Source organism: Oncorhynchus keta, chromosome 25 (assembly GCF_023373465.1).
Source record: "Oncorhynchus keta strain PuntledgeMale-10-30-2019 chromosome 25, Oket_V2, whole genome shotgun sequence".
Classification (NCBI taxonomy): Eukaryota; Metazoa; Chordata; class Actinopteri; order Salmoniformes; family Salmonidae; genus Oncorhynchus; species Oncorhynchus keta.
In genome coordinates this window covers 2,501,613-2,520,642 of record NC_068445.1, presented here as the reverse complement: position 1 = coordinate 2,520,642, position 19,030 = coordinate 2,501,613, and the positions used below count along the sequence as shown (strand labels likewise).

The 19,030-nt window shown below is 45.5% G+C and overlaps 1 protein-coding gene across 3 annotated transcripts in view; it reads left to right on the top strand.

The window, feature by feature from the left end:
* The window catches only part of adgrv1 (adhesion G protein-coupled receptor V1), a 189,801-nt gene that overhangs the window by 25,727 nt on the left and 145,044 nt on the right, over positions 1 to 19,030 (top strand). For all 3 annotated transcript variants that reach the window (XM_052478489.1, XM_052478488.1, XM_052478490.1), the window contains exons 4-9: positions 10,074 to 10,169; positions 10,793 to 10,897; positions 11,519 to 11,632; positions 16,059 to 16,627; positions 16,768 to 17,038; positions 18,585 to 18,914. In XM_052478489.1, coding sequence (XP_052334449.1) covers positions 10,074 to 10,169; positions 10,793 to 10,897; positions 11,519 to 11,632; positions 16,059 to 16,627; positions 16,768 to 17,038; positions 18,585 to 18,914 — 1,485 coding nt within the window. The remainder of the gene's footprint in view (positions 1 to 10,073; positions 10,170 to 10,792; positions 10,898 to 11,518; positions 11,633 to 16,058; positions 16,628 to 16,767; positions 17,039 to 18,584; positions 18,915 to 19,030) is intronic.

The following is a 19,030-nucleotide window of genomic DNA, read 5'->3' as shown; positions in this document are numbered from 1 at the left end:
AAATTCTGGTGCACGTTTCACATCAATTGCATTACATCTCCATCTACATCCGCCCACGTCACTCCTATAAATGTCAGTTATATGATCTTGCACTTGCTCAAGACTGCACATGCGTAGCAGTGAAGACGTGTTTTGTTCGTGTCTCGTGTACTTTTGTATTTTTCGTATTATTTGTATATATATTTCATTTTTTTTTCAATCTCTTTTCGATTTTTAATTCGATTATACCTTCCGGTAACCTGCCTCACCCAATGTGATACGGTATCGCTATTATTTTAAAAATTAAAAATGTTGTACACATTCAGGAACCTCCAGAAGCTAACCAGCTAATTAGCTACAAAATATTTAGTCATTGTTAGCCACTGCTAGCGGCTTTTACCTTCTGCACAGATACCAGACCTGTTCTTAGCCTGGATAATATTCACCAGTCTACCAGTATCGGACTGTCGCTCCACAACAACGCCGGATTCCTGCCGTAATCCCTGGACCACTACTTCTGCTCACAGCTAGCTTGCACTCACCGTGGCACCCAGTACCGAAGCTATCCCTGAGGCCCACCTCCCGGCCTACTCAGCTGTTCACCCGAACCCCACTCATACACGGCTAGAGCCTAATACTCCACCGGATCCTTGCTGTAAACTCTGGACCTTGGCATCGGATCACCGCTGCTCCCGATTCGCTATAGTGATTAACGCCACTGCCACAAAGCTAGCACCAGTTTGCCGTGAGCCAGGCGCATCTCCCGGATAGCAAACTAAATTCTACAATACCTCTTTCGCCATCTGGCTTGGATTCTCTGTCGACACGGCGACCCGCCGCACCACCACGACTGGTCTGCCGACGAATACTCCATCCACTGTGCCTTCAACCGGCCTCCGTCGGAGAGCTACTAACTTTAAACGCTGTGTCGCCCGCGTGCTAGCTTAGTGGCGGCTTCCCTGTTCCATCTACTGCTGTCCCCTGGACACTATGATCACTTGGCTACATAGCCGATGATTGCTGGACTGTCCATTAATCACGGTACTCCATTCTGTTTATTTATTTGTTTATCTGTCGGCCCCAGCCGCGAACTCCGCAAACTCAGGCTCTGAACTCAGGCTCTGTGCCTAGTCATCGCCATTTTACCTGCTGTTGTTGTGTTAGCTGATAAGCTGTTGTTGTCTCACCTGTTGTTTTAGCTAGCTCTCCCAATCAACACCTGCGATTACTTTATGCCTCGCTGTATGTCTCTCTCAAATGTCAATATGCCTTGTATACTGTTGTTCAGGTTAGTTATCATTGTTTTAGTTTACAATGGAGCCCCTAGTTCCACTCTTCATACCTCTGATACCTCCTTTGTCCCACCTCCCACACAAGCGGTGACCTCACCCATTACAACCAGCATGTCCAGAGATACAACCTCTCTTATCATCCATCATCCAGTGCATGGGCTTACCTCCGCTGTACCCCCACCCCACCATACCCCTGTCTGCGCATTATGCCCTGAATATATTCTACTATGCCCAGAAATCTGCTCCTTTTATTCTTTGTCCCCAACGCTATACGCGACCAGTTTTGATAGCCTTTAGCCGCACCCTCATACTACTCCTTCTTTGTTTCCGCGAGTGATGTGGAGGTAAACCCAGGCCCTGCATGTCCCCAGGCACCCTCATTTGTTGACTTCTGTGATCGAAAAAGCCTTGGTTTCATGCATGTCAACATCAGAAACCTCCTCCCTAAGATTGTTTTACTCACTGCTTTAGCACACTCTGCCAACCCTGATGTCCTTGCCGTGTCTGAATCCTGGCTTAGGAAAGCCACCAAAAATTCTGAGATATCCAAACCCAACTATAACATTTTCCGTCAAGATAGAACTGCCAAAGGGGGAGGAGTTGCAGTCTACTGTAGAGATAGCCTGCAAAGTAATGTCATACTTTCCTGGTCCATACCCAAACAGTTCGAACTACTGATTTTTAAAATTACTCTCTCCAGAAATAAGTCTCTCACTGTTGCCGCCTGCTTACCGACCCCCCTCAGCTCCCAGCTGTGCCCTTCGACACCATTTGTGAATTGATCGCCCCCCATCTAGCTTCAGAGTTTGTTCTGTTAGGAGACCTAAACTGGGATATGCTTAACACCCCCGCAGTCCTACAATCTAAGCTAGATGCACACAAATCATCAAGGAACCCACCAGCTACAACCCTAAATCTGTAAACAAGGGCACCCTCATAGATGTTATCCTGACCAACTGGCCCTCCAAATACACCTCCGCTGTCTTCAATCAGGATCTCAGCGATCACTGCCTCAATGCCTGAATCCGCTACGGGTCCGTAGTCAAACGACCACCCCTCATCACTGTCAAACGCTCCCTAAAACACTTATGCGAGCAGGCCTTTCTAATCGACCTGGCCCGGGTATCCTGGAAGGATATTGACCTCATCCTGTCAGTTGAGGATGCCTGGTCAATCTTTAAAAGTAACTTCCTCACCATCTTAGATAAGTATGCTCGGTTCAAAAAATGCAGAACTAAGAACAGATATAGCCCTTGGTTCACTCCAGACCTGACTGCCCTCAACCAGCACAAAAACATCCTGTGGCGGACTTCAATAGCATCGAATAGTCCCTGCGATATGCTACTGTTCAGGGAAGTCAGGAACCAATACACGCAGTCAGTCAGGAAAGCAAAGGCCAGCTTTTTCAAACAGAAATGTGCATCCTGTAGCTCTAACCCCAAAAAGTTCTGGGACACTGTAAAGTCCATGGAGAACAAGAGCACCTCCTCCCAGCTGCCCACTGCACTGAGGCTAGGTAACACGGTCACCACCGATGAATCCATGATAATCGAAAACTTCAACAAGCATTTCTCAACGGCTGGCCATGCCTTCCTCCTGGCTTTTCCAACCTCGGCCTACATCCCCCCCGCAGCTATTCGCCCAAGCCTCCCCAGCTTCTCCTTTACCCAAATCCAGATAGCAGATGTTCTGAAAGAGCTGCAAAACCTGGACCCGTACAAATCAGCTGGACTTGACAATCTGGACCCTCTATTTCTGAAACTATCCACCGCCATTGTCGCAACCCCTATTACCAGCCTGTTCAACCTCTCTTTCATATTGTCTGAGACCCCCAAGGATTGGAAAGCTGCCACAGTCATCCCCCTCTTCAGAGGGGGAGACACCCTGGACCCAAACTGTTACAGACCTATATCCATCCTGCCCTGCCTGTCTAAGGTCTTTGAAAGCCAAGTCAACACACAGATCACTGACCATCTCGAATTCCACCGTACCTTCTCCGCTGTTCAATCTGGTTTCCGAGCCGGTCACGGGTGCACCTCAGCCACGCTCAAGGTACTAAACGATATCATAACCGCCATCAATAAAATACAGCCGTCTTTATCGACCTGGCCAAGGCTTTCGACTCCGTCAATCACCATATTCTTATCGGCAGACTCAGTAGCCTCGGTTTTTCTAATGACTGCCTTGCCTGGTTCTCCAACTACTTTGCAGACAGAGTTCAGTGTGTCAAATCGGAGGGCATGTTGTCCGGTCCTCTGGCAGTCTCTTTGGGGGTGCCACAGGGTTCAATTCTCGGGCAGACTCTTTTCTCTCTCTATATATATATATCAATGATGTTGCTCTTGCTGCGGGCGATTTCCTGATCCGCCTCTACACAGACGACACCATTCTGTATACTTCTGTGGCCCTTCCTTGGACACTGTGCTATCTAACCTCCAATGCCATACAACACTCCTTCCGTGGCCTCCAACTGCTCTTAAACGCTAGTAAAACCAAATGCATGCTTTTAGTCTCAACAGCGCTCTGTAGGGTAGCACCATGGTATAGCCGGAGGACAGCTAGCTTCTGTCCTCCTCTGGGTACATTGACTTCAATACAAAACCTAGGAGGCTCACTGTTCTCACCCCCTTCCATAGACTTACACAATACTCATGACAACTTCCGGAGGACGTCCTCCAACCTATCAGAACTCTTGCAATATTAACTGACATGTTGTCCGCCCAATCAAAGGATGAGAGAATGAATTTAGTCGTCACGCTCTGACCTTAGAGAGCCTTTTTATGTCTCTAATTGGTTAGGTCAGGGTGTGATTTGGGTGGGCATTCTAGTTTGTCTGTTTCTTTGTTGGCCGGGTATGGTTCCCAATCAGAGGCAGCTGTCTATCGTTGTCTCTGATTGGGGATCATACTTAGGCAGCCCTTTTTCCCATCTTCAGTTGTGGGATCTTGTTTGTGTGTAGTTGCTTTCTGCACTGCATATAGCTTTACTTTCGTTTTGCATTTTGTTGTGTTTTGGTGTCATTTAAAATAAAAGTATAATGTACACCTACCATGCTGCACCTTGTCTCCTTCTAACCACGGACGTAACAATAGTACTAAAAGCATAAGCAACAGCTAGGCTAGCACTGCAGTGCATAAAATGTGGTGAGTAGTTGACTCAAAGAGAGAGAAAGACAGTAGTTGAACAGTTTTGAACAAATTAATTTATTCCAAAATGTAGGAGAAGCAAGAGAGAAATAGAGAGAGATACTGTAGATGCGAGAATGAATACAGCGTGTTTTTTATGAAAGTGAACTGTGTTTACATGTGATCAGGGGGTGTATTCATTCTGCCAATTCTGTTAAAATGTTTCTTAAATGGAAACAAACGGAACAAAATAACTTTTGTTTGCAACTGTTGAACTAATGATTACACCTTACATCAGCTAGATGGAGGCAAGAGTGTGCAAGGCGGCACCGTCTGTCCATGTGTCACTGTCGGTCAGCTCAAATGTATCTCTCAACCTGTGTTTACCTACGTTGTAAACTGTCATTCATAGGCTAGGTTGTCGCAACCTCATGATGGAAATAGGGAAAATGTGAATGTCATGTAGTAGCCTAAACCTATCGCTGTTACATTAAACTGGGTGAATGAAATATGAAAATCTCCCTCCCTCATCTTAAATGGCACTGACCGCCATTGGCCTACATCGATGCGGTAAAGAGGTCAATGGAAAGCAGACCGTGGGGGATATAAGAAGGACGCTGGATGGGCGCCCATTCAACAAATCTGATGTAACAAATGGGATATTCTGCAAATCCGTCATGATTGATATTTTGTAACAGACCTAAAATGTGGTTACTAAAGTCAGATTTTGATATTTTTGTCTGTTTTCACTTCATAACATTTAGAAGAAGTTACTTGTCAGGTTTAGAAGAGGTGACTGCTAAATGTTAACTACTGTTCGTATGAGCTGGTAGCATAGCTGGCATAGAGAAATCGGTAGTGGTATTCAAAGTCCTTTTTAACTATAATGTAGTTGATTAGTGATGATGACATGAACATGTGTTGGGGTTGGCATCCTTACAAGCATTATACTCCAATTTTGACCTTAGCAGAGTGTGAAATACACATGTAAACAATTGCCTAAATGTAGGCAAATTTTGCTGGGAGGCAATGAGGAGACTCGGGATCTTTCCCCCACGGCATCTTTCCCCCACATGTTTCCATGGCATTTCCATTGTTCTGGTTAAGTTCCATTCACCTCTGCATCTATTGGGGTTACTGTGGCACTATAGTTGAGGGTTGAGCGGTCCATGGGATCTAGGTTGCCTTGACGAAAACTCCCCAGACATGATCCGTGTGGTGTGGCTCGCCAAGTAGCACTGGTCCCTCTCCAAGCAGCTCTGTGGGGGGCTTGATGAACCACACTGGTTTGCCGTTGTGCAGACCATCCTCCTCATTGCTCATCAGGTCAACATTAACTCCTCTCGACCATGCATCTAGAAGCAAAAACGAAGAAAATAGAACACAGTAAACAAATGCCAGTCTCAAGTAGGGCTGTTGCAGGGACCGTATTACCGCCACACCAGTTTTCGGCTTGTGTGCGTCTGCTCGAGAATTGTGAAAACAATAATTGAATTCCATCCACCTGGTTGAAAAGGTCTCCACATGCCTTTGGCTCCGTGCACTGGATGTATCACCCACAAACACCCAAAGGTCATTATAATCAAAGGAGATATGCAACACGTTATGCATGTGATACTGGCAGTGCACAGAGCTACAGATATCTGGAATAGAGTAGAAAACATAACACTCTAAACCAGGTGGGTGCAATTCGACATCTGTTTTCATTCTAGACTCAAATAAAGAACTTGAAACAGGTAATAGGACCAGTAGTAATACAGGAGTAACAACCCTAGTGTTACACAGAAGCTACTTGTCCAAAAGGCTTACCCGCTTTCTCCTCTGGCAACACTTCTTTGGATGTTTCTCCAAGATTGTTTCCCCTATGCTCTCAGGTAAACCTGAGAGATACGCCCACCTTACAATCTCTTAATACAGGAGGTGGAGCAAGAACCCGCACTGGATATAAGCACATGGTTAATTTTATGTTGATTTGGTGACCAGGACACCGGTGCAGCGCCTCGCTATCGTATGTAAAAAGGGCGTTAAACATACTGTAACGATTGTCGTTGGTGGAAGAAGGTGAGGACCAAGGTGCAGCGTGGTATGTGTTCATATTTCCTTTAATAAACTGAAAACTGAAAACCGAAACAGTCCCGTATGGTGCAAACACTGAAATGGAAAACAACTACCCACAACCCATAGTGGGAAAACAGGTTGCCTAAGTATGGTTCTCAATCAGAGACAACGATTGACAGCTGCCTCTGATTGGGAACCATACCAGGCCAAACACCTAGAAATATAACACAAAGAACATTACATAGAATGCCCACCCCCTGACCAAACTAAAATAGAGACATAAAAAAGGAACTAAGGTCAGGACGTGACACATACCTTTGATAGTTTCACTCTTTTTCTCCTGTGTAAACACAGCCTTCTCTCACTAGATATGTATATAGCTACGACACCCTGCATTGTATGGGCAACAACAGTACATCTCATTCACTCACATTTATACAGTGCTAATTGTACACATAAACTATAGAAGAGCGTTGTGTATTAAATGTGGCAAAACCCCATGAACAGCTAGCTAACAACAACAACATAAGCTAGAGGGAAATGGTAGGCTAGCTATCACCTACCACTGCGCAAGATAACGCTAGTGGTTAGCAATTAGCATTGGGACCGTTAGATACAATTTATATGAAAATTAAACTTTTAAAATACATATACAATTGAAGTCAGAAGTTTACATACACTTAGTTTGGAGTAATTAAAACTTGTTTTACAACCACTCCACAAATTTGTAATTTCTTGTTAACAAACTATAGTTTTGGCAAGTCGGTTAGGACATCTACCCTGTGCATGACACAAGTAATGTTTCCAACAATTGTTTAGAGACAGATTATTTCACTTATAACTCACTGTATCACAATTCCAGTGGGTCAGAAGTTTACATACACTAAGTTGACTGTGCCTTTAAACAGCTTGGAAAATTCCAGAAAATGATGTCATGGCTTTAGAAGCTTCTGATAGGCTAATAGACATCATTTGAGTCAATTGGAGGTGTACCTGTGGATGTATTTCAAGACTTACCTTCAAACTCAGTGCCTCTTTGCTTTACATCATGGGAAAATCAAAATAAATCAGCCAAGACTCCACAAGGCTGGTTCATCCTTGGGAGCAATTTCCAAATGCCTGAAGGTACCACGTTCATCTGTACAAAAATAGTACGCAAGTATAAACACCATGGGACCACGCAGCCATCATACCGCTCAGGAAGGAGACGCGTTCTGTCTCTTAGAGATGAACATACTTCGGTGCGAAAAGTGCAAATAAATCCCAGAAAAACAGCAAAGGACCTTGTGAAGATGGAGGAAACCTGTTACAAATGTATCTATATCCACAGTAAAACAAGTCCTATATCGACATAACCTGAAAGGCCGCCCAGCAAGGAAGAAGCCATTGCCAAAACCGGCATAAAAATGCCAGACTACGGTTTGCAACCACACATTAGGACAAACATCGTACTTTTTGGAGAAATGTTCTCTGGTCTGATGAAACAAAAATAGAACTGTTTAGCCATAATGACCATCGTTATGTTTGGAGGAAAAAGGGGGAGGCTTGCAAGCCGAAGAACGCCTTCCCAACCGTGAAGCATCAAGTTGTGGGGGTGCTTTACTGCAGGAGGGACTGATGCACTTCACAAAAAAATTGAGGAAGGACAATTGTGTGGATATATTGAAGCAACATCTCAAGACCTCAGTTGGGAAGTTAAAGCTTGGTCGCAAATGGGTCTTCCAAATGGACAATGAAATGACCCCAAGCATACTTCCAAAGTTGTGGCAAAATGGCTTAAGGACAACAAAGTCAAGGTATTGGAGTGGCCATCACAAAGCCCAGACCTCAATCCTATAGAAAATTTGTGGGCAGAACTGAAAAAGTGTGTGCGAGCAAGGAGGCCGACAAACCTGACTCAGTTACACCAGCTCTGTCAGGAGGAATAGAACAAAATTCACCCAACTTATTGTGGGAAGCTTGTGGAAGGCTACCCGAATCGTTTGACCCAGGTTAAACAATTTACAGGCAATGTTACCAAATACTAATTGAGTGTATGAACACTTCTGACTCACTGAGAACGTGATGAAATAAATAAAAGCTGAAATAAATCATTTTCTCGACTATTATTCTGACATTTCATATTCTTAAAATTAAGTGGTGATTCTAACTGACCTATGGCAGGGAATTTGTACTAGGACAAAAGGTCAGGAATTGTGAAAAACTGAGTTTAAATGTGGCTAAGGTGTATGTAAATTTCCGACTTCAACTGTAATTTTCATTGTTCATATTTACATGTAAATACAGTCATCCTTTGTAAAAAAAAAAAATAAAAAAAACGAAAAAAAAGAAACAGCCAAAATATTTATAACAGAAATAAAAATCATCAGAGACACAATCTTGTTCTCTCGTTTTTCTCTCATTCAAAACAATTGATACATCAAAATAACCAGAAAACTCATAACAGTTTAGATACACATGTTTTCCCTAAATTTTGAAAACAAAACCATTCTTATCAATGTTACAAACCGGAAAACAGGATAAATATGAAGACACGGAGAGCTGGTTTCTTTTCACTGGGCTTCTCTTCCACTTCATGGAGAAATAGGGATTTTCCCGCCTGCAGCGGTTGAAAAATGTACGCGTCGCGCAGTCCGAACATTTCCCGAAACTTGCTATCCTAGACATTCCCGCATCATGCGTATCTCTGGTCGGCGGTGTGCAGGAAGGATTGGGACATTTCCCACCTACGACCGTGCACCTCAAATTTCACGGGAATATAGTTGATCCGATTTCACCCAGAAACTCCGCTTTTCATGCAGTGATAGTGTTTGTGTGATATCAATTTCAGACAGAATTTATACATTCCCCGTGCACAGCCGGTACCGGTGAGGGGTGGGAGAAGGGGTGTGCCGATATGGGTGGGCCATTTGAATAAATACTTTGAATATACCCAAAGAGAAATCCCCTAGTTGACCAATGTACAGACATCGCACGCAGTTGAGAATGTGATGCCACTATTAAACCACCTTCTTCACAAAAAAATGAATCAATGGCTGATCATCAAGTGATTTCCATTTTTCCAATTGTTGTTTATTTGTTTGGACGTTTTCCGTGTGCCAATTTATCATCACCAGCCAATGTGATAGCACCATTGCGGCGCTCTCTCTGCTTTCAAACTCCCCACCAGTTATTTGGGCTGAAGACAGATTTGTAGTCGAAGTTAGTTCGAAACATATACATATGAATCCTTCATTTACTAGCTAATTATAAGGCTCATTTAAATAATTACCTGTCAAAGTACAATAAAAAAAGATGACGTGGAATATACAATTGTGTGTTCCCCCAGGCTTAACGCCAAGGCATTTCTGTGACAATAGACAAGAACAGCTCAACGTTAGAACTACATACATTTACATGGGGAGGATAAATGCATTCAAAGCATTTATGTGAGGCCTTGTGAATGTACCGGCTTTGTTACTGGCCTCACCTTTCAGATATAAAGTGGTGTAAAGAAGATGGCACATTAAAGATGGTAAAGATGGCACATTTTTGTCTTCGTATAAGGGATATGATACTGTTTTTTTTTTGTGCCTGATAAGGGGATACCATGGATTTCTCATCCTTTCTCTTCTTTCAGAGCTCCTCCAATGGCGTGAGACTTGGGACGCCCAACAGAGCCACCATCACCATCCTGTCCAATGACAATGCCTTCGGAATCATCTCCTTCAACTCTGTAAGAAACATCTATCTATCTAGTGTCGATTCTTGCTTATCGCATAGGCCTACATTCCATTCAACCAGTTCCGTTTTAACCTTCATTGAATGTAAAAGCGAATCCCAGGTTCGGCTACCTACTACAGTACGTACCATGTTCGATTGAGAGGGAAGGCTTTGGCCACAGTCAGGATAAGGAAATTAAGCTTTGGATAGGGGAGGGGTGGGGCAAGGGTGGGGGTCAAATGCCACATAGGGTATCCATGCAGCTGGTTGTGCAGGAGGGGTCTGGGGTTGCCAGGGGCAGCACAACCACAAAGGCTGCAGTTTGCTCCTAGGATTAACTTGTCAGTGGGAGTTTCGAGGGTTACTATGGTAACCATAGTATTGGGTCCTGCTTGCATCCCCCTTAGGGTCTTATTCGGGAGCATTATTTTGCTTCTTGGAAATCAATGAAGGACTCTCTGCCTCCGGAATTACGATTCTGAAACATGTTTTCTTTTTGTTTAGTTTTAGAGTCAATATGCTCATCATGTCGTCTGTGAAAGTTGTGGTCTTGTGAAGAGGAACTAATTCATTTCATAATCACTAAAGACCATGTTAATTCTCTCTCTCTCTCTCTCTCTTTTTTCTCTCCTCCAGACTGAACAGATCATTGTGGATGAGCCTAGAGGGAGGAACCAGTATGTGCCTCTCAGCCTGGTCAGAGAGAAGGGGACATATGGGACAGTGACGGTCAACTTTGAGGTGAGGCCACTGTAACAGTAACTGACCCCTGTTTGACCTCCCTATGGTTAGGTCATGTCAGATCATTAGGTCAGTTGCATTTTAGTATGGATGACTATCTGTCACCCGGTCTACTTATGCCAGCCACACACACACACACACACACACACACACACACCACACCACACCACACCACACCACACCACACCACACCACACACACACACCACGATACACCACACACACGATACACCACGACACCACGACACCACGATACACCACGATACACACACTGATACACACACACACACTGATACACACTGACACACTGATACACACACACACTGATACACACACACACTGATACACACACACACACACTGATACACACACACACACTGATACACACACACACACACTGATACACACACACACACACTGACACACACACACACACACTGATACACACACACACACACACTGATACACACACACACACACACACAGACACAGACACAGACACAGACACACACACAGACACAGACACACACAGATACACACAGATACACACTTTTATATAAACGTATTCCTGTCATTCTGATGACAATATGTGAGCAATATGTTGTGGTTTCTACACGGGCAGATCTCGGAAGGCCCTAACCCTACCCTTGAGGACCTCAGTCCAGACCGGGGGAACATCACCATTCCACCTGGACGAGCTCTGGTGGTATTTAGCATCCTCATCCAGGATGACCAGGTACCCTGTCCTCTCCACCCAATCTGTATGCTTTCACTTACACCTTTCACCAGACAGCTTCACATCAAACACATGGATCATCTGAAGCTTTATTTTGCAGCCTAAGAGAACCCAGGGTTACATATCAGTAAACTATTGAAACAACACTATATATTCCCATATTATGTACCTAATGTGTCTAGTATATCTAATAATCATATGCACTGCTGCTACTCTGTTTATCATATATCCTGATGCTTAGTCACCCCTATAAATATTCAAATCACAAAACAATGTTTTAGAGAATAGGCATTGGTCTGAAACTGAAAAAGAAAGGAAATTTACAAGAGCACCACAATGCCTATACCACCCATACTCTACCAAGGTTTTCCAGCACACAGCTTTGACCTACTACAGTAGCTGTGTTGGTATTATACTTCAAACTATGTGTAGACAGGTTGCTTAGGATGCAAACCTTCTCAAGCAGCTAAATTAATATTCTTAGAGGATGTATGCATTTGTACCGCATGCAAGGTACAGCATACAAGGAAAAGTATTGTATCTACTTTACCTTGTAGATGCAATGGCGTCAGAGAAAAGGGCAGACGTTTTCCATGTCCCCAACCGATTGTGTTTTTTGTTTGTTTATTTGCATGTTTGTAACTTGTTTTTTTACTTATTTTGTACATAATGTTGCCGCTACCGTCTCTTATGACCGAAAATTACTTCTGGACATCAGGACTGCGATTACTCACCACGGACTGGCCGAATCCTTTTTTTCATTTAACGAGTCTGACGAGCCTGATGCGAACGATATACTACTTTCTCAGGAACAGGCCCAAATCCCCACGATTTGCGTGAAGAGGAGGCGGAGAAAGAGGGTCCGGAGTTCGGGCTGCCTTCTGAGAATTCGTAGGAGATCGAATAAACCCCCACTTCCTTTAATTCTGCTAGCAAATGTGCAATCTTTGGAATATAAAATAGATGACCTACGCAGAAGATTAAACCAGCCCGGTTCCTCTCTAGGTTTCTTCCTAGGTTTTGGCCTTTCTAGGGAGTTTTTCCTAGCCACCGTGCTTTTACACCTGCATTGTTTGCTGTTTGGGGTTTTAGGCTGGGTTTCTGTACAGCACTTTGAGATATCAGCTGATGTACGAAGGGCTATATAAATAAATTTGATTTGATTTAACGGGACATTCAAAACTGTAATATATTATGCTTCACGGAGTCATGGCTGAACGACGACACTATCAACATACAATTGGCTGGTTATACGCTGTACCGGCAGGATAGAACAGCAGCGTCTGGTAAGACAAAGGGCGGCGGACTATGTATTTATAACAGCTGGTGCACAACATCTACGGAAGTCTCTAGCTCGCCTGAGGTAGAGTATCTCATGATAAGCTGTAGACCACACTATCTACCTAGTTTTCATGTGTATTTTTCATAGCTGTTTACCTACCACCACAGTCAGAGGCTGGCACTAAGACAGCATTGAAGGAGCTGTATTCCGCCATAAGAAAACGCTTTCATGCCGAGAATCTGAATCTGTTTTAACAAATTTCTATCAGCATGTTAAACGTGCAACCAGAGGGAAAAAAACTCTGTACCACCTTTACTCCACACACAGAGATGCATACAAAGCTCTACCTCACCTTCCATTTGGCAAACCTGACCATAATTCTATCCTCCTGATTCCTGCTTACAAGCAACAATTAAAGCAGGAAACACCAGTGACTAGATCAATAGAAAAGTGGTCAGATGAACCAGATGCTAAGCTACAGGACTGTTTTGCTAGCACAGACTGGAATATGCTCCGGGATTCCTCCAATGGCATTGAGGAGTACACCACATCAGTCATTGGCTTCATCAATAAGTGCATTGATGACATCGTCCCCACAGTGACCGTAAGTACGTACATGCCCCAACCAGAAACCATGGATTACAGGCAGCATCCGCACTGAGCTAGGCTAGAGCTGCCGCTTTCAAGGAACGGGACTCTAACCTGGAAGCTTATAAGAAATCCCACTATGCCCTCCGACGAACCATCAAACAGGCAAGGCGACAATACAGGACTAAGATCGAATCGTATTACAATGGCTCTGACGCTCGTTGGATGTGGCAGGGCCTGCAAACCATTACAGACTACAAAGGGAAGCACAGCTGAGAGCTGCCCAGTGACACGAGCCTACCGAACGAGCTAAACTACTTCTATGCTCGCTTCGAGGCAAATAACACTGAAAAATGCATGAGAGCACCAGCTGTACTGGAAGACTGTGTGTTCACGCTCTCCGCAGCTGATGTGAGTAAGACCTTTGACAAGTCAACATTCACAAGGTCGCAGGGCCAGGAATTACCAGGATGTGTATTGCGAGCATGCGCTGACCAACTAGCAAGTGTCTTCACTGACATTTTCAGCCTCTCCCTGTCCGAGTCTGTAATACCAACATGTTTTAAGCAGACCACCATAGTGCCTGTGCCCATGAACACTGTGGTAACCTGCCTAAATGAATACCGACCCGTAGCACTCACGTCTGTAGCCAGGAAGTGCTTTGAAAGGCTGGTCATGGCTCACATCAACACCATCATCCCAGAAACCCTAGACCCGGTCCAATTTGCATACCGCCCCAACAGATCCACAGATAATGCAGTCTCTATTTCACTCCACACTGCCCTTTCCTACCTGGACAAAAGGAACACCTATGTGAGAATGCTATTCATTGACTACAGCTCAGCGTTCAACACCATAGTGCCCTCAAAGCTCATCAATAAGCTAAGGACCCTGGGACTAAACACCTCCCTCTACACCTACCTCTGGATCCTGGACTTCCTGATGGGCCGCCCCCAGGTGGTAAGGGTCGGTAACAACACATTCGCCACGCTGATCCTCAACACAGGGGCCCCTCCTGTACTCCCTGTTCACTCGTGACTGCACAGCTAGGCACAACTCCAACACCATCATTAAATTTACTGATGACACAACAGTGGTAGGCCTGATCACCAACAACGAGACAGCCTATCGAGAGGAGGTCAGAGACCTGGCCGTGTGGTGCCAGGACAACAGCCTATCCCTCAACGTGATCAAGACAACAGGAAAAAGAGGACAGAGCACGCCCCCATTCTCATCGACGGGGCTGCTGTCGAGCAGGTTGAGACCTTCAAGTTCCTTGGTGTCCACATCACCAACACACTAACATGGTCCAAGCACACCAAGACAGTTGTGAGGCCGGCATGACAAAACCTATTCCCCCTCAGGAGACTGAAACGATTTGGCATGGGTCCTCAGATCCTCAAAAGGTTGTACAGCTGCGCCATCGAGAGCATCCTGACTGGTTGTATCACTGCCTGGTATGGCAACTGCTCGGCCTCCGACTGCAAGGCACTACAGAGGGTATTGCGAACGGCCCAGTACATCACTGGAGCCAAGCTTCCATCCAGGACCTCTATACCAGGCGGTGTCAGAGGAAGGCCCTAAAAATTGTCAAAGACTCCAGCCACCCAAGTCATAGACTGTTCTCTCTGCTACCACACGGCAAGCTGTACTGAAGCTCCTAGTATAGGTACAAGAAGCTTCTTAACAGCTTCTACCCCCAAGCCATAAGACCCCTGAACATCTAGTCAAATGGCTAACCAGACTATTCACATTGCCCCCCCTTTCCACACCACTACCACTCTCTGTTGTCATCTATGCATAGTCACTTTAATTAACTCTACCTGCATGGTAGGTAACCGGTGCCCCCGCACATTGACACTGTACCTGCACCTATATATATATATATTTTTTTTACTGCTCCTCATTAATTACTTGTTCCTTTTATCTCTTATTCTTATCCCATATTTTTGGGAAACTGCACTGTCGGTTAGGGGCTCGTAAGTAAGCATTTCACTGTAAGGTGAATTCAATCCCACATGCCCTGATCTCCTTCTACGCAACATAGCTTCCCTTGTGTTTCCATTAAATCAAGTCAAATTTTATTAGTCATTTGCGCCGAATGCACCTGTTGTATTCGGCGCATGTGACTAATACAATTTGACTTGATTTAATGGAAACACAAGAGAAGCTATGTTGCGTAGAAGGAGATCAGGGCATGTGGGATTGAATTTACCTTTTACCAGAGTCAGAGAGGTTGGACGGGTATTGGGTGTGGGTGGCATTTTGGGTGGGGGTGATGGGAGTTGTTAGGTTTGTAGGAATTATTTAAGGGTTAATTAAGATAATATAGTGGTATAGGTTGTGACTGCACATTGTAAATATGGTACTGAAACGAACCCTGTATATTGTATTTATAATTTGTGGGGGGTTTTTCTACCTTTTTATTTTTTGTGTTTGTTGAGGTTAGAGCTCGCAAAAAAGGCAATTCACTGTACTTGTGCATGTGACATTAAAACGTGAAACTATTTCCATGGTAACACGTCACTTAACCATTGTTACTGTGATTTTCCTCAGATCCCTGAGGATGACGAGGTGTTCACAGTCAGGCTGACAGGTGTGGCAGGCGGGGCGGTCCTTAACCCCAATGGCAGCAGCGTGGAGCTGAAGATCCGCCGTAATGACAGCCCCCTGCGCTTCTCCCAGTCCCAGATGGCCGTGGCCGAGACTGCCGGGGTCATCTCCCTGACCATAACCCGCGGCCACCTGGCCGACCACGGCCGCTTGGTAGGCTCAGATGACACGGAGGTCTCTGTGGACTACGTGGTCGTCAGCGGCGACGGGGCAGGCAGTGCCACTCCGGCGGTGGATTTCGTGGACCTGCAGGCGGTGCGCACGGTGACATTTCCCCCATGGGTCTATGAGGCACGTCTGCTCTTCAATGTCAGCGATGACGAGGTTCCGGAGATTGCAGAGTCGTTCCACGTAGTGCTGCTGGAGGAGACGGTGAGAGGAGACGCCGTGCTGATCCCGCCCAATGCCGTCCTGGTCACCATCGAGCCCAATGATAAACCCCACGGGGTCCTGTCAATCAGTGGCAGCCCCCTCAACCAGCTAATCAGTATCAACGAGGATATGACTGACAGGTTGGTCAAACTACAGTTAGGAGGATAATGTCATTGGATCAGTGTGTCATCTTATAACATGATCGTTTCCAAACACATTGAACCTCAACTGTTTCTGTGTCTCTGCTATTCTCACAACCCCGCCCTGTCTTGTCCAAAAGATTTGAAGGTATCTCCATCGTGAGGAACGGCGGTAACTACGGTGACATCTCTGTCAACTGGACCATCATTCGGAACTCCAGCGACCGCTCGCCCGTATCAGATGACCTGAGCCCCGAGGCAGGCACACTGTGGTTGACGGCGGGTCAGATGAGCGCAGTCTTGCCCTTAAACATCACAGCAGATGAGCTTCCAGAGGAAGCAGAGGCCTTTCTCCTCCGACTGCTGCCGGACACTGTGCAGGGAGGGGCCGAAGTGGATGAGCCTATGGAGGTCAGTGTGGTCTGACTACTCACACTTTAACTAGGATTTGATTGGTTAGGATTCTACTGCTGTTAATTGATTGATTGGATTGGTTGGATTGGTCCATCTATATTTTAAGTTTCAGCTCTAATACTAGAGGCTGATGATTTGTTTTGTATACAGAGATAAGGTTTTCTAGTATTTAAACCAGATATTATGTTCAGTTCTGTCATGTTGTTGATGCTGTTGGTTTTGAGGAGCTCTGTGTTGGCTGTTGTTCATTTGCAATTACAAATTCAAACTGAGGAAGACAGAAGGACAGACAGTCAGAAAGCTGCTTGTCAACCCTGGGAGCTTAGTGCCATGTCTAACATGGGAGGGAGGGAGCAGGTCTACTACCCACGCCCTCCTGAGGAAGTTTGCGGGGGAGGGCTGCACTTGTGGGAGACACATCTGGAGAGCAGTCCCCTCCTCTCAAGAGGATGTGGTCGTGTGTGTGTGTGTGTGTGTGTGTGTGTGTGTGTGTGTGTGTGTGTGTGTGTGTGTGTGTGTGTGTGTGTGTGTGTGTGTGTGTGTGTGTGTGTGTGTGTGTGTGTGTGTGTGTGTGTGTGTGTGTGTGTGTGTGTGTGTGTGTGTGTGTGTGTGTGTGTGGAGGTGGGTGGCTGGAGACTTGGCATACACGCTGGTCCTGTACAGTAGACCCTATTAATACTGTCACTTCACACTGGGTGTTCCCTTAATGTGATTGAATGAATCTAAACAAAGACAACTGTGGGGGTTATGCCTGTGTCCTCACAAGGATAGTTAATCAAGGAAAATTTTAACAAGTGGGGACTTTTCACCCGTTGTCACAAGGAAAAGGGCTATTTTGGGCTTAGGGGTTAGGTATAGGGTTAGGGTTACTATAAAGGTTAGGGTTAAGACTGAGGGTCAGGTTTAGGATTAGGGTTTGTGGTTAGGGTTAGGGTTTAGGGGTTAGGGAAAATAGGATTTAATTTGGTCCCCACAATGATAGTAAAACAAACGTGTGTGTGTGTGGGGGGTGTGGGGGGGGGTGTGGCAGTGTAAAGTCTTTATTATTGCCATCTTTGTCACAGCTTCCCATCTTGGCTATGTGTGAAAGGAGTGGGTAGATCCACCCGTTGTTTATGTTTAATGTACTAGAACACACACACACGCGCGCACACACACACACAGTGGTTGGACTCTCAGCGTGTGGTATCTGCTGCCATGTGTGTATACGCAGTTGATTAAGCACTGCTTATAAGCATTAGAAGACAACTCATATAGCTGAAGGAGTTAATCAATGCATATGTCAAGAGAATACAAATGATTTAACACACACTCCAAGTGCTGCAAAGCCTGCAACACTTAAAACCTGTCAGACAGCCGTGATTCCTGGTCAAACATCTACAGTAAGCCCTAGTAAAAAAAAGCTCATGAAAGCTATTCTTGCCCATTTAATTAAAGAGGATGCATCTCTAAAATTATCCCAGGGTTCTTTCTTTACGACACAGAGTTTGATGCTTTCTCCTCCTTTCCCCCCTCTCCTTCCTCTCCCTCCTTCCTTCCACAGATGATGTTCTACCTCCAGGACAGTGATGACGTGTACGGCCTGTTCCGCTTCCATCCGGAGGAGAACCAGAACATCCAAAGTCAGCCCGATGGACGCTTCCTGTCCCTTAGCTTTCTGCGGGAGGGGGGCACCCTGGGGGAGGTAGCCCTAGCCCTCACTGCCCTCTACATCCCCGCGGGGCCCGTGGACCCCGGGCTGGCCCGGGACAGGGTGCTGAACGGAAGCTGCTCTACTACCGTGCCTTTCTCTCAGGGCCAGGATCTGACCAGACTCACCCTGCCCATCCGCAACGACGCCTTCCTGCAGAACGGAGCCCACTTCCTCATCCAGGTGGGGCCAGAGGTCTCGGACGGCAACACTTTTGGGTCAAATACTGACCCAGTCATCGAAGCACTGTCACAGGGAGTGGGACACACAATTCATACAGGGGAGGTTTCAAATACAGT